The sequence below is a fragment of the Nematolebias whitei genome, chromosome 1, assembly GCF_014905685.2.
Source record: "Nematolebias whitei isolate Nwh7 chromosome 1, NemWhi1, whole genome shotgun sequence".
Taxonomy (NCBI): Eukaryota; Metazoa; Chordata; class Actinopteri; order Cyprinodontiformes; family Rivulidae; genus Nematolebias; species Nematolebias whitei.
The window spans coordinates 51,546,960-51,561,288 of record NC_056498.1 but is presented as its reverse complement, the minus strand read 5'-3'; the positions used below and the strand labels follow the sequence as shown (position 1 = coordinate 51,561,288).

The window sequence follows — 14,329 nt, the reverse complement described above, 5'->3', positions numbered from 1 at the left end:
ACAGGTTCATCCACTCATTCAACCTTTTATTTATACAGGTTCATCCATTCATTCAACCTTTTATTTATACAGGTTCATCCATTCATTCAACCTTTTTTAGTTATACAGGTTCATCCATTCATTCAACCTTTTAGTTATACAGGTTCATCCATTCATTCAACCTTTTTTAGTTATACAGGTTCATCCATTCATTCAACTTTTAGTTATACAGGTTCGTCCATTCATTCAACCATTTATTTAAACAGGTTCGTCCATTCATTCAACCATTTATTTAAACAGGTTGGTCTCATTGAGCCACGAGGACTCTTACAAGAGAGACCTGTTCCAGACAGAACATTGAAAGTACACACAACAATACCAATAAACTAGTAAAAATGCAGTTAAAATAAAAGTAGCGTTATAAAATAATCAGGGTGTGTTGAATTAAGGTAAAACACTAAAAAAAAGAACATACGTATTCGCTTTGATTTTTCCATTGACATTATCAAATGTTTAAAATCCCCTAAAGAAATCGAGGTGGACAACTTCAGTTATTTTTGCAAGGTGTTGCAGGTTACAGGTGCAGAGTAGGAAAAGGCCTTTTTGCTAAGTTCAGTCCACACTGAGGGAACACTGCAGGTAATGATGTCCTGAGAGCGCATGTTGTAACTGCATTGACGGCGTGACATGTGGGAAGAGATGTATGAAGGCAGCAGACCAAGGAGGGATTTATAGATGAAAATGAACCGGTGTGAGAACCTGTGTGTAGATAATGATGACCAACTGACCAAGGAGTACAGAGTGCAGTGATGATACAGTAGTTACAACCAGTTATGAATCTTAGAGCGCCATGATAGACGGCATCCAACATCTGCGAGCAGCTGGCAGGAGTATTCATGTAAATAATGTCACTATAGTCAATGGCCGGTAGGAAAGTAGCAGCTGCAAGATGTTTTAAATTTTAAAGATGCTTTCTGGCATTCAGAGTTGAGCAAGATCTATTTCTGAAAAATAAACTCAGTTTTAATTTGTTTATCAGGTTTTTGATATGTGGTTTAAAAGAGATGTGCATCCACCAAAATTTGCAAGTATTTGTAAGAATCTGTAAACGCAATAGAGACACCACGTGTGGATGAGAAAGATAGGAGGAAGAGTTGCTGACACTTTGTTGGAAAACAACATCCCCTTGGTTTTTATCAGCATTGAATAATGTCAAATACAGACTGTAGAAGCAGGAAAACCTTTGGAAATGTGTTCAGCAATAAACAAGTGTCGTTGGCATAGAGGTGCAAGGATGTGTCAGGAATGTTTTGACCTACATTATTAATATAAATTTTAAAAAGGAGTGTGACCTAAATCTGAGCCTTGTGGCACACCATTAGGTAGCTAGATGAGGCAATGTGATGTCAAACATCCACATTAAGAAAATAATGTTCTCTTCGTGTTGAGTTTAATTTGTTTTTGAATCTTCCCTCCTGCAGAACAATGACGTGTGTCAGGACTGCATCAAGCTCTTGACCGATGCTCAAGCAGAGGCCAAGTCCAACTCCTCCTTTGTCGACGATATGATTCAGAAAATCGAAGACCAGTGCGACTTGCTGGGACCGGGCATATCTGATATGGTGAGCGTCCCGTCGTGCTGGAACTTCACAATAAATGTGCAGTTTTGACCGTATTTTGTATCTTTGCAGTGCAAGCAGTATGTTGGGCAGTATGGGGCTGCGGTGGTTCAGCAGCTCATGTCCATGGTGAGTACTCAAAAAAATACTATAGTTCTATCTAACTTGTATGATTAATATACTCTATGGTCATCCGCACTAACGGCTCTGGGATCATTTGTAATGTTGGATCTTGCAGCAGCTCTACCTGCTGAGTTTAAGTTTATTCGTTGATTTCAACAGTTTGCTTTATTTCTTGGTCTGTGTTGTCTCTTTATTATGTTATTTCCTTGTTTTTCATCTCTTTTTTTCCCCCCCATATCATTCTGCCTTTTCTTTCCCCGCCTTCTCTGTGTTTATGTACTACTCTTCAGGATCAGGTAGGTTACTGCTTAGCAATTTTTTAAACCTCTCTTTAGTTCTTCTTGTATCTTGTGATGCACATTCCTAACACCGAACACCTGCTGCTGATCTATGTGAAGAGCAAACTAACAATGAATGGCATCTTAAACACTTTACTTTTACTTTGACTGCCGACCTTAACACTTGAATGTGTATTTATTTATTTCACCAAAGGGTGACCACCATCGTTGTAGTCTCCAGTAAGACGGAAGTGATCACTTTAAAGCTCTGCCTGGTGTGTGCCCGTGTCACTATGGGTGTGTGTTGGTGTTTGATTTAAAGCATTAAACCATCCACATATTGCAAAAGTGACTGTGTCGATTGACTTGTAGATTTCAAGCAGATTTTCACACACAGCATGACTCACGGGGCCATTCTCTTAAAGAAAAAGGACTTTGTATTGTAATCTGCTTGTTTCTGTCCTCAGGGACCACAAGACATCTGCGAACGTGCCGGTTTCTGCAACTCTGTGGAGAGTTCTGTTCCCATGCTGAAGCTTGAGAAAGCCAAGAAGGTCCCTGCTGCCAAAATGATGCCTGCTGCCAAGCTTTTCCCTGCCACCAAGGTGGAGTCTGCTGCCAGGGTCAGTGATGAAAGACACTTGAAGGCTGACACTTGAGTTGGTTTGGAGAGAAAACCCCACATTGGATACAAACTCACGAGACTTTGCTTGTTCTCGCTTCAGCCGATGGTGCGTGTTCGTGAGTCCCCGACATGTGCAATCTGCGAGTATGTGATGAAACAGCTGGAATCGATGCTGGAGGATCAAGCAACGGAGGTGGGATGTGCCACAGTATTTAAAATGAACCCTGACTGCTGCCAACATGTAGTAGGTGCTTGGCACTAACCCACTTTTTTTTCCCCTGTATCAGGAGGAGATCATTCACGCCGTGGAGTCCGTGTGCTCAGTTCTGCCCTCCTCTCTGACTGCCCAGTGTAAGGACCTCGTTGAAACGTACGGACAGGCCATTATTGAGCTGCTGGTGCAGCAAGCCGACCCCAAGACTGTGTGCACAATGCTCGCACTCTGCAACGGTGCCAGCCGTACATTTGTCCGTAAGTCGTCACTTTTAAACTCATTAATTTCTGGTTACCGATTCATTTTATTCATAATGTTGACTTTCACAACTGCAGTGGAAGAAGTTAGACTTGGTGCATCTTTTTTGTTTACAAGATCAAAATGGCAACATAGTTGTTTTATTTGCATTTACCTTTTAAAGCAAAGCTTGTGTGGCTGATGACAGTAATTCTTTACAGCTGCACTGGACCAGCCTCGGTTTAAGGCCGGCGGCTACTGTGAAGTTTGCAAAATGGCTGTTAATTACATCGACGGCATTTTGGAGAAGAATGCCACAGAGGCAGAGATCGAAGAAGCTGTGAAGAAAGTATGCAGCTTCCTCCCCGACGCTTACAGGACGGAGGTGCGTGTGGGATCCTGTTATTTATAAACCTGTATTCTGGCATCAGCTCTAATGAAATATTTTGTCTGTCAACAGTGTGACCAGCTGATTGAACAGTATGAGCCAATGCTTGTCCAGCTGTTGCTTCAAATGCTTGACCCAAACTTTGTGTGCTTAGTAAGTATTTTCTCTTAACCCAGGTATTCCTGAATAATAAAGCAAATAGTTTGGTTTAATTTATCTCATTCCAGCCCTCAGCTTGCATTCCTGACCTGCAGCCCTGATTAGTGTTTGTGTGTTACAGAAACTGGGAGCATGCACTGAAGCTAAGCCTAAGCTGCTGGGAACAGAGCAGTGCTCCTGGGGACCTGCGTTCTGGTGCAAGAACATGGAAACAGCAACTCGGTGCAACGTGAGTAGATCAGTCATAAAAGCCTAAAACAAAGTAACGTAAAGTCTTTTTGGGACGGATGCTTGATGACCGAGGCGAGTTTAAATATTATTTTTGTCTTTCAGGCTGTGGCTCACTGCAAACGTCATGTGTGGCTTTAGAGGACAACATTCTGACTACTTGGGAAATAAATAAAATACTGTAGTGCTGCTTTCCACTTTGTTTCTGTCTAATAGGCTAAAAAGCTGCAGTGTTTGATTAAATTAACTTTGATATTTTGAATGATGCGGTGGAAAGGGACTAGCGTTTGGTTTTGTTTTTTGTTGTTAATTTTGTTTCCTCTGTTGGGGGAGTGCTTACAATATGTCCCACTGTTTTGATTTGCATCAGTTGATTTGTACTTTTGTGTCGCTTGAAATTTTTGGCAATCTAAACAAATCTTGTCTTCATGTTTTTAGGAAGTTGACAGAACATCCTGGATGATGTTCTAATGGGTTACAAGACCCCCTCCAAACCTGACATTAATAAATCATTTTAGAAACCGATCATAAACAGAAGACCTTCAGTATGATGACGAGCGTTCTTTTATAATATGACCCTTGAACAAACACATTTTGTAGACATTGCTTTTGTTTTATTGAGGGGATATGGAGAGAATATCCCACTGTTCGTACTCCTCTTCCTGTCTATATTTTTAATGCACAAAGAATCTTGAAATCAATGTCTGTTTAATGCTCTGCCAATTTTCATTTGGTCTGTGAATTTAACAAATAAAATTTTTCAAAAAAATGTCTTTCCTCCCCTTGCTCATTGCAGTCATCTACATTTAGGTTAATCTTGTCCAGCTGATTTTTATTTTTTTACAGATTGATAGTTTTAAAATTGTTAAAGTACCAAATTGTTTATTATGCTAATACCAACAAAATGTTTTTTCCCCCCTTTTTTTAAGAAATATTGGATATAAAATTTTGCTTCCTGAGCACAAAGTAGGAAAGAAAAGAAAAAAGGAATGTGGAAAATTGAAAACGAACTTGGGTTTTTATATATATTGCAGAAACTTTTCTGTATTTGGAGAAATTCTCTCGTTCTGATTAATCAAAAGAGCCAAAACTTGTGGCAGCTGAACATTTATATCTGGCATTTTACTTGCAAAGTCAGATTTAAGGAAATGTTACAAATATAAATGTATCAAATATACACATTAGCAGCCGACTTCAGCATAGTTCAGGGAGTGTCCTTGAAGCCAGCCGCAGCCTTCTTACAGCACAAACATGGTTCATGGGCAGAGAAGAGTTCTTGGTGACAACCGAGCTCCTTGTTCTCAGGGAAGAGAGGAATGTTCTCAGCCATAATGAAAAAAAATTAAAAAAAAAAAAACCTTTGCCCAAAAATTCCCTGACAATTTCAAATTTCCCAGGTGTGAGGTAAATGGTTGTCTCATGACCCTGTGATGGGCTTGAGACCTGTCCAGAGCGTCCCCCGCCTCTCGCACAGTAATGGCTAGATGTGGGCACCAGTGACCCGAAAAAGAAAAAGTAAAAAAACAATGGATGGGATTAACATGAAGTGTCATTCATAGTTGGCAAAGCTCAAACGCACACATTAGTTTACAATACTCATCTCCTTGAAACTCTGTTAGTAGAATTAAGGTTAGATTTTAATTTGAGCTCCAAAGCAAATTAGTCTGCAAAACACCTCAATATACTTCAAATTGTAATCAATTTAAATATATTTCCCATGAGCACCTGTTTAAAAGAAAAAAAAAATTGCATGCAACATGTCTTGAGGTTTCCTTAGTGTCCATTTTAAACTATTTGCATGATTTTCCATATCACTGGAAACGATCCATAAAGGAGTTGGACCATGTTGGTCCAGTGAAGAAAGACATTCAATTGCACTGTCCCTTACAAAAGATAATTGTATACTTGCACTTTATAAAACCATTCTAATACCATGTGAACTGTACAGTAGTGATGGCGATGAAGCTTCGTGAAGCACTGAGGCTTTCCATCAAATAGCTCGACTCATGATCCAACGCACCATGATGCTTCATTTGCTCTACTGTGCCACCAAGTGGACTATAAATGTACAACGGGTAGATGGATTATAATAACTGGTTTGAGAAGCTTTAAGATGAATAAACAAAAAAATAAAATGTTTGTGAGGACCTCAAATAAAATCTAAATTTGATATGCAAACAATCTTAATCTGTCTTTATGTTAATGGTGATGATGGGACCCCCATCATCCAGACCCCCAGAGTACCCCCCTCGGGGGACCCTGTGGGGGGTACTCTGGGAGTATGGGGTACCAGGCCCTTTGATACGGGCTGTTAGGTCCCTGTATGACAGGTGTCAGAGCCTGGTCCGCATCGCCGGCAGTAAGCCGGACTTGTTCCCGGTGAGAGTTGGACTCCGCCAAGGTTGCCCTTTGTCACCGATTCTGTTCATAACTTTTATGGACAGAATTTCTAGGCGCAGCCAAGGTGTTGAGGGGATCCGTTTTGGTGGCTTTAGGATTGCGTCTCTGCTTTTTGCAGATGACGTGGTCTTATTGGCTTCATCAGATCGTGATCTACAGCTTTCGCTGGAGCGGTTCGCAGCCGAATGCGATGCAGCCGGGATGAAGATCAGTTCCTCCAAATCCGAGGCCATGGTCTTGAGCCGGAAAAAGGTAGAGTGCCCTCTCCGGGTCAGGGAGGAGGTCCTACCCCAAGTGGAGGAGTTCAAGTATCTTGGGGTCTTGTTCACGAATGAGGGAAAGATGGAGCGTGAGATCGATAGGCGGATAAGTGCAGCGTCTGCAGTGAAGCGGGCGCTGTACAGGTCTGTCGAGGTGAAGAGAGAGCTGAGTCAAAAGGCGAAGCTCTCAATTTACCGATCGATCTACGTTCCTACCCTCATCTATGGTCACGAGCTTTGGGTTGTGACCGAAAGAATGAGATCTCGGATACAAGCGGCCAAAATGAGTTTTCTCCGCAGGGTGAGAAGCTCGATCACCCGGGAGGGACTCAGAGTAGAGCCGCTGCTTCTCCATGTCGAGAGGAGCCAGTTGAGGTGGCTTGGGCATCTGGTTAGGATGCCTTCTGGACGCCTCCCTGGTGAGGTGTTCCGGACACGTCCCACCGGAAGGAGGCCCAGAGGAAGACCCAGGACACGCTGGAGGGACTATGTTTCTCGGCTGGCCTGGGAACGCCTCGGGATTCCCCCGGAAGAGCTGGCCCAAGTGGCTGGGGAGAGGGAAGTCTGGGCCTCCCTACTTAGGCTGCTACCCCCGCGACCCGACCCCGGATAAGCGGAAGAACATGGATGGATGGATGGATGGATGGATGGGTGATGATGGGATTTCTCTGTCTGCCCCTTATATTTCGAATCCCGCGCATGCAAACGAGCCAGTTTCTGAATCGGTCATGTGGTACGGCCCACTAGCGAGGCCTCGAACGTCACTACACGCGCCATCAATACACGCCTCAATACACGCTTCACATAAATCCTCCTGGATTACTCGACACACGCTTCGAAGCCTGGACAGAGAAGGACACATCACTACTGTACAGTACCAAGATGATTTCTGTTGTGACTTGGCGTTATCTAAATGAACTGATTGTAGTGTTATCTTCCACTACACAGCTAAGACAGGTTTTAGTCTGAAGTACAATCATATACTGTGCACAATAAGCACAGAAAATGCAGACCCGACGGCCAATCCCAGCACAAGAAAAAATGACATGACCACTCCTGTGGCCTCAGCCAGCTCCCGTGGTACCATCTTCGGTCCATATATCATTGGTAGTGTTCCGAGATAGCCATTGGAGAGACCCAGAAGGCAGTTAAAAACCACGGGGTACGCATCGTTATTGAACAGCACTGTATGCAGGTGGTTCCTTGGCTGGTAGTTGCAAAACATGACGAGTGGTACCACGAAGGAGCGACACACTACTAGCACAGGCAGAACTCGACTGGTGGGACCAGGGAACTGCACCCAGGCCGTTGCTTGTCTGCCACAGAAGTCTGCGAGGTTGTACATGAGGAAACTGGTGACGGGTGCAAAGTACTTGGTTGTCCAGGGACTGCCGCTGTTCTCGTTCACAGAGTGGATCCCTGACGATACAGCAGGGAACACCAAGATGGAGATGAAGAAGACGTAGAAGACGCTCAGGCCAAGAACCCATGCCTTCTTAATGATCGGCTGCAGTGGTGGGACTACTGCAGTACCATGGTCCTCATTTATTGTTCCTGGACTGACACACGTTGCTGCCAGCATGTAGTGCCTAAAACGAAGAAAAGTTTATTTGTTTCCTAAACGGTATTTAATTTACTAATGTTCACAATGCTATCTTTCAGAGAAGCTAAACTGGCTTAATTGTATTGGCTCAAATGTACTTAATACGCAAATAGATTTGTTTTACTATTTCTATAGATGCTGACATGAAACTAGTTTAAATGATAGTTTGAATCCACATTCAAAATAACTGACATGTAGGTTAATAAAAAGAGGAAATCCATCAGTTTGCACAGGAGAAACTGTTTTCGCTGTTACTGACCTTGAATATGCCATTTTGGGCAGAATCAAATATGAAACGATGCAGAGCAGGATGAAGACATCAGCGATGACGAAGTAGAAAAGTGCGTTGTTCGTCACATCCTTAGCCACAGCTAGGCTCACTATTGATGCTACTGCACTCAATGTTCCCCCCATGGCCTGACCTAAAGAAAAAAAATTCAATGAGAAAAAGATCCAAAAACCGTTCTGCTTCTCCCAGACCAGGAATACATGGCTACACTCTGGAGTCAGGCCTGGGGGAGAGACTTGCTGGCAAGCACTTGGTGGTTGGGTCTTTGTCCACTGGGGATGATCAGACATACTGAACAAGCCACAGGAGACCACCCTGCTGTGAACCCACCACCTGAAGGAGGCACCGTCCATAAGGGACCAATTTATTGTTGATTTAGTGGTGGCCTGAGGCAGAAGTCTTGGTGAGTAGATCCCTGTCGCTGAAACTGGCTTTTGGGACACAAAATCACTCCAGTGGTGGGTATGGAGCACAAGCTTGTATAAGCAGTTAAAAGGTGCCAACTAAATAAAGCTAAGCTCACTGTATACATGAGATCTGGAACCAGACTCCTAGACTATTGAACCCTGGATTAGAGGGAGCAATCAGGGGTAAGTTTGCTTATAGGCACTTGTCTTGGTCTTTGTTGGCATTTTATCCAGCAGACAAAAAGGGTGGTTTACACATACTGTATGTACCTAATGGCACTTTTGAACACTCAACCTTTTTGGAGTTCATGGGTGCTGTGAGGCGCCTTGTTTGGGGACGTCATCTCAAGAAGGCAGTGACAGTGCAACCTGAATATGAATGCTTGTGAGGAGCAGCCTGACAGTCTAAACCAGAGTAGTGTTTTGATGCTGGACTTCTGTCCTACCCCCAGTTTGTCCACGGTGGATATATTGTTCTGCACAGGGGAGTCCAAAACGTGGAACAAGGAAACCCTGGAAAGTTGCAAGCTGATGATTCATTTTATAATTTTGACATCAGATTTATGGCCACATGTCTCAAACACTTAAAGAGAAGAGCTCAGCTGTTAGAGGATTACCACCTGGTTGTAAAGTGGATCTAGGTTGTAGAGCAAGAAACCAGATAGATGTGGTTCACCCAAGCATCTAGTGACAATAGTGTTGGGAACATCTGTCCGAGGTGACAGCTCTTCAACACCAACCTTAGTCATAGTGTTCCCTGCATCCTGAGCAAAACAAGAGATGTAAAATTTGAAATGGGTGTTTCAGGGACTTTTGGTTGGCCTGAAAAAGGTCTGGCAAAGTGTTAAGATGTCCAAAGTTTAAGGTGTACATTGCCAATACTGTCAGCAATTGGGATGGAGTGCAACTGATCTCAAATAAGGATATAGTCAAGTGGTGGGAGGAGTATGGTGGTAATGGATTATCCTCAAGCCGATTGAGGTCTTCTGTAATGGAAGAAGTTGGTGAGCTGCCTTTCTCTAAAGCGGAGCTCACAGATGTAATTTAACTGCACAGGGGCAGAGTCCCAGGGTGGAGATTGTCCCAGACTTCTTGAAGGTTCTGAATATTGTTGGGCTTCTAGGCTGAAAGTGTTGTAGTTAAGGACCACGACTGACCCATCTTGTTAAAAAAGGAAGTCAGACTTTCATTCCTGGGAAAGTCTATACCAGGAGGCTGGAGAAAAGAGCATGGCTTAAAGTCTAACCTCAAATTCAAGCGTAGCATCGTGGCTTTTCTTCAAGTTGTTGAATACTGGACCAGTATACAACAAAGATAAGTCAGGTCCTCTGGACGGTTTCTTTTTATTGAAATGTTTAATCTTTCATCCAAAAGACTTCATCAGTCTGAGCAGCTGCAACAAATTAAGTCTTATAAATGGCACCTCTCATAGTGGGCCAACCAGTTCGATGGTGCTCAGATGGTTTCTGAAGTCCGCCCTCTCCCCCGCCGACTCGTTTGAGTTACTATTGGACCAGTATTTACCTTTGCTGGGATATCTGAGGGTTGCACTGGAGCTTGCCCAAGCAGTCTTCAAGTGTTTTATTGACTTAATGCTTACAACTGTTTCTTGTAGCGTCCTGAGGGAATGGAATATGTTGGGACAGTCTCAACAAATTAAACTATATATATATAATCAAAAATAACAAATATAATAAATGAAGTTAAAACTGTAATAGTAAGTTATTTTAGGCTGCTCTCTTCTTCAGGGGTCATTACAGCGAGCGCACTCGCATGAAAGATTTGGCTGTTTGTTTTAGGCCGACCACCAAACTACCACAGCCCCTAAATGTAGTTAAGACTGTAATGAAACTGTGCATTTAACATATGTGTAAACATTTTAAATGCAGTAAAAGCAACAGTTTTATCCTTGAATTTAAATAATAACTACCTGATATGAGCGCCTGAGAGATCCTCATGGGAAAATAGCCACTGATCCCGAACACACTGCCATAGAAGATGTTGGAGGCGCCGCTGATGACGACAACACTGGCAAGAGTGCCGATGAAGAACCCTGTACTGTGTTCTGACAGATCCACCTTCACTAACACTGTGGTCACCAAAAACACCAAGAGAATCACAAAAAGAGAAGAGAGGATTCTAACGTCTGGCGACACCCTGCCAATAAGCACACAGTACTGGGATTAAGTTGGAGTTAATAAAGACCAATCAAATCATTATAAAATCTGAGTGGATTCTACTCGTTAGACCAATTCAGATATAAACTACAGGCTGTTGGCAACAAATTATATTAAACATCTGGACAGTGAGCAACAAGCTCACAGAACATTATGTGTGCGAGAAGTGTGCGAGTGTGATGTCAACCTGTTAACAAGAAAATAGTTGAGTATTAGAAACAGCACCGAGGGAACGGTGGAGGCGACGGACAGATAACTTTCAAAGTTCTCCTGCGTAGAGAAAACAAAAACAACTCGTATCAGTTTGAGTAAAAGAGCATATACTGTCACACACAACGAGGAAGTGAAAGAAGAGCGAAGAACTAAAAAAGTTCGACTTCATTCCACATTTCCTCTCAATGGATTTAAAAGTCGAATCGAAAAGTCCCTCAGTGACTTTTCAACTCACGCTGATGTCTGAACGTTGCTGTCCACTGGGATCACTGCTGTTGCCAAGTTTGTAGCTCCAGTAGTCTCTGGCTGTTATAAAGAAGTTCCAGGGCAGCAGGGAGCCGATTCCCATCAGAAAAAAGATGATGTAGACTAGGTTGTACGAGTCCTCAGGACTGTAGCGCACAGCCAGGGGTGTGGAGGTATGTCTGGGTAGAAGAGATGCAGAGGGACTGTGGTCCTCACCCTCCTCATCCTCAGTTTGCTCATCATATACATTTGGCAGGTAGGATGAGTTGACGCTGGGCTGCACTGGTTTTTCCATTTTCACAGAAAAGCTCCTGAACTCTAATAGAGTAAAAACGGAGAAGTCCAATGGCGTAAAGAACACAAGCTGAACGTGTTCAACCAAAATCTGTGGAAGAGATGGAAAACATGAATGTGTCTACAAAGCTCAAACAATAACTTTACTTTTGCATGTAAAAAAAAAAATACAACGCTGACATTGTAGCACGTAGACATTGGTAAATAGATGAACGCTCAGGTGCCGCAGTGGCAGAACTACCTTCACGTTATTCACAACTAAAAGTATTTTTTATAAAGAGTAACACAGCCCAAGTCAGATCTGGGGTCCTGCTCACATCGAGCTTGTTTCAACACTTTAAGGTAAAGAAACAATGACTTCAGTTTTTCTTGTGTTTACAGTGTGGAGCGTATGGCAGTGTCTCAGCGCCACAAACAGGCCTGGCATTGTTACTACAGCAGTTGGGTCAAGTTTCTGGATTGATGAAAACATTTCTCACAATGGTGCCGTTCCAAGATAAAACAGAAAACTTGCTGTCCCATGACGACAGGGTCACGCTCACCTGCATTAAAGTGAAAATGACTCAAGAAAATTAATCAAGAAGCTGGTTTATTTTGTTTCAGCCGCCCCATCTTCTACTTCATCACACAGGAAAAACAAACTTTAAACAGAGCAGAACTGAAACCCAGTCGTTTTTTTCAGCGTCACACCTTCATGCATTTGATAAAATCTCTCGTGAGCCAGGCAAACAAACCCTAATGACCTTCAGGAGGGAGTGGAGTGACATTAATCTGCATAAACAGAGCATCTCATGCATAAACCTTATAACTCCACACCCTCTAGTTAAATTAAAAACAAAGCTCCTGGGACGGGAAGCAAAACCTCTAGAACAGAAGTCCAGCTGCTTTGTTTTTAGACATTTTAGAAGAACCAATATATTTCTCTCAGTACAAATAATAATTCAGAAACAATGATCATTCCAGGTAGGAAGAATATAATGTACTTGTGGATATCTTGAACTAAAAGAAATGGAAAATGTAACATTATTTGCCTATGGCTGAATACTGTTTGATATATTTGAAATGTTAATTTAAATAGTGTGAAAACAAAAGACAACCTTCACGTCGACTTCCACTTCTTTCGGCTTTTCCCTCTTCAGGTGTCGCCACAGCGAGTCATCCTCCTCCATCTCACTCTGTCCTCACTCCAACTACATCCATGTCCTCTCTAACTGCATCCATAGATCTCTTCGTCTTTGTCCTGGCAGCTGCATTTCTAACATCCTTCTACCAATATACCCACTGTCCCTCCTCTGGACATGTCCAAACCATCTCAGTCTGGTCTCTCTAACTTCATCTCCCAGTTGTTCAACCAGTGCTGTACCTCTGATGTCATTCCTGATCTTATCCATCCTCGTCACTCCTAAGGAGAACCTCAACGCTTTTTTATGCATGTGAATGTTTCTGTTCAGTGTCCTGAGATGACTTCTATTGTGACTTGGCGCTATATAAATAAACTGATTTGAATTCATTTCTGCCACTTCCAGTTCTTTCTCCTGTCTTTTTGTCCATGTTTCGGTCTCCAGACCATACAACAAAGCTGGTTTCAGCACCGTCTTGTAAATCTTCATGCTGACTACGAAGAAGGCCTAAACTATGAAGATCTGTTTTCATAACCCCAAAATGTGTGTGTGCGCTCTTATACGCTACAAACATGATGCCGCTTGGACATCATAGCAATTTTATGCATAAATTGTGATAATAAAAAATCAGATCATGCAGTGAGGTTACTTTACTAACATTGTGGGTGTTGCAGGTTATTCCAGACAAACTGGTTTAGCTCACTAGATGTTGAACAGATTTAAAATAATAACTCCCAGTGTGAGTTACATAAAATATGGTACATATTTTATGTAACTCCCAGTGTGAGTTACATAAAATATGTACCATATTTTCCGCCGTACCCGTTGCACCGCCCTATAAGTCGCATCAGTCCAAATGGGTCTAAAAAAGTGGAAAAATCCTTAAATAAGTCACTTCACATATACGTTGCATCTATTATGCGTCACCGCTGACACGTCGCTTTTGTTACGTGTCATCGTTGACAACCCGGAAATGTGGGCCGGTGTTGTGCCAAAAATCGATGGGCTGCCAAATGGCGGCCGTGGAAGCGTGCACAGGAGGACTTTAATAATAATAATAATAATGTCATCACAATGTCAGCACTGTATGTTTCCATACAATGGCGAAATTAGTCTCTGCATTTAACCCATCCACCACCAGGTGGTGCAGTGGGCAGCTATTGAAAGCGCCCGGGGGACATTTTGGGGATGAGACGTGCTGCCCAGAGACGCCACGTGATGTGCAGTGACTGGGGATCGAACCTGGGACTTTAAGGTCCCAGGCCGGCTGCCCTGCCTCTACACCATCTCGGCCCCCATAAGAAGAATTTAACAAGATTAACACTTAAAAACAATTATTTGTTTGCTCGAAAGTATAGTAAAAGTGTGTCTCAGTCTAACGTTTGCTTAATAAAAGGACTTTAACGGTCAAATCAGCTGAATTCGCTGCTTCATTGCTCCAGGAGCGCGCAAAGGGAGGAAAAAAATGA

The 14,329-nt window shown here is 42.8% G+C and overlaps 2 protein-coding genes across 2 annotated transcripts in view; one reads left to right on the top strand and one right to left on the bottom strand.

Annotated features, from left to right (window-relative positions):
- The window catches only part of LOC119411683 (prosaposin), a 9,237-nt gene extending 4,618 nt beyond the window's left edge, over nucleotides 1-4,619 (top strand). The window contains exons 6-15 of the mRNA XM_037678595.1: nucleotides 1,461-1,601; nucleotides 1,671-1,727; nucleotides 2,012-2,017; nucleotides 2,467-2,622; nucleotides 2,725-2,817; nucleotides 2,912-3,095; nucleotides 3,297-3,460; nucleotides 3,536-3,616; nucleotides 3,744-3,851; nucleotides 3,956-4,619. Coding sequence (XP_037534523.1) covers nucleotides 1,461-1,601; nucleotides 1,671-1,727; nucleotides 2,012-2,017; nucleotides 2,467-2,622; nucleotides 2,725-2,817; nucleotides 2,912-3,095; nucleotides 3,297-3,460; nucleotides 3,536-3,616; nucleotides 3,744-3,851; nucleotides 3,956-3,991 — 1,026 coding nt within the window. The 3' untranslated portion in view covers nucleotides 3,992-4,619. The remainder of the gene's footprint in view (nucleotides 1-1,460; nucleotides 1,602-1,670; nucleotides 1,728-2,011; nucleotides 2,018-2,466; nucleotides 2,623-2,724; nucleotides 2,818-2,911; nucleotides 3,096-3,296; nucleotides 3,461-3,535; nucleotides 3,617-3,743; nucleotides 3,852-3,955) is intronic.
- A 2,833-nt stretch (nucleotides 4,620-7,452) lies between these two features.
- Nucleotides 7,453-13,349, bottom strand: slc29a3 (solute carrier family 29 member 3). Its single transcript, XM_037692768.1, has 6 exons — nucleotides 13,307-13,349; nucleotides 11,435-11,763; nucleotides 11,174-11,256; nucleotides 10,740-10,966; nucleotides 8,373-8,535; nucleotides 7,453-8,099 (listed from the first exon to the last, which is right to left on the bottom strand). Exons 1-6 carry the CDS (start codon nucleotides 13,347-13,349, stop codon nucleotides 7,487-7,489), a joined length of 1,458 nt encoding a protein of 485 aa, XP_037548696.1. The 3' UTR covers nucleotides 7,453-7,486.
- Nucleotides 13,350-14,329: the final 980 nt, after the last annotated feature.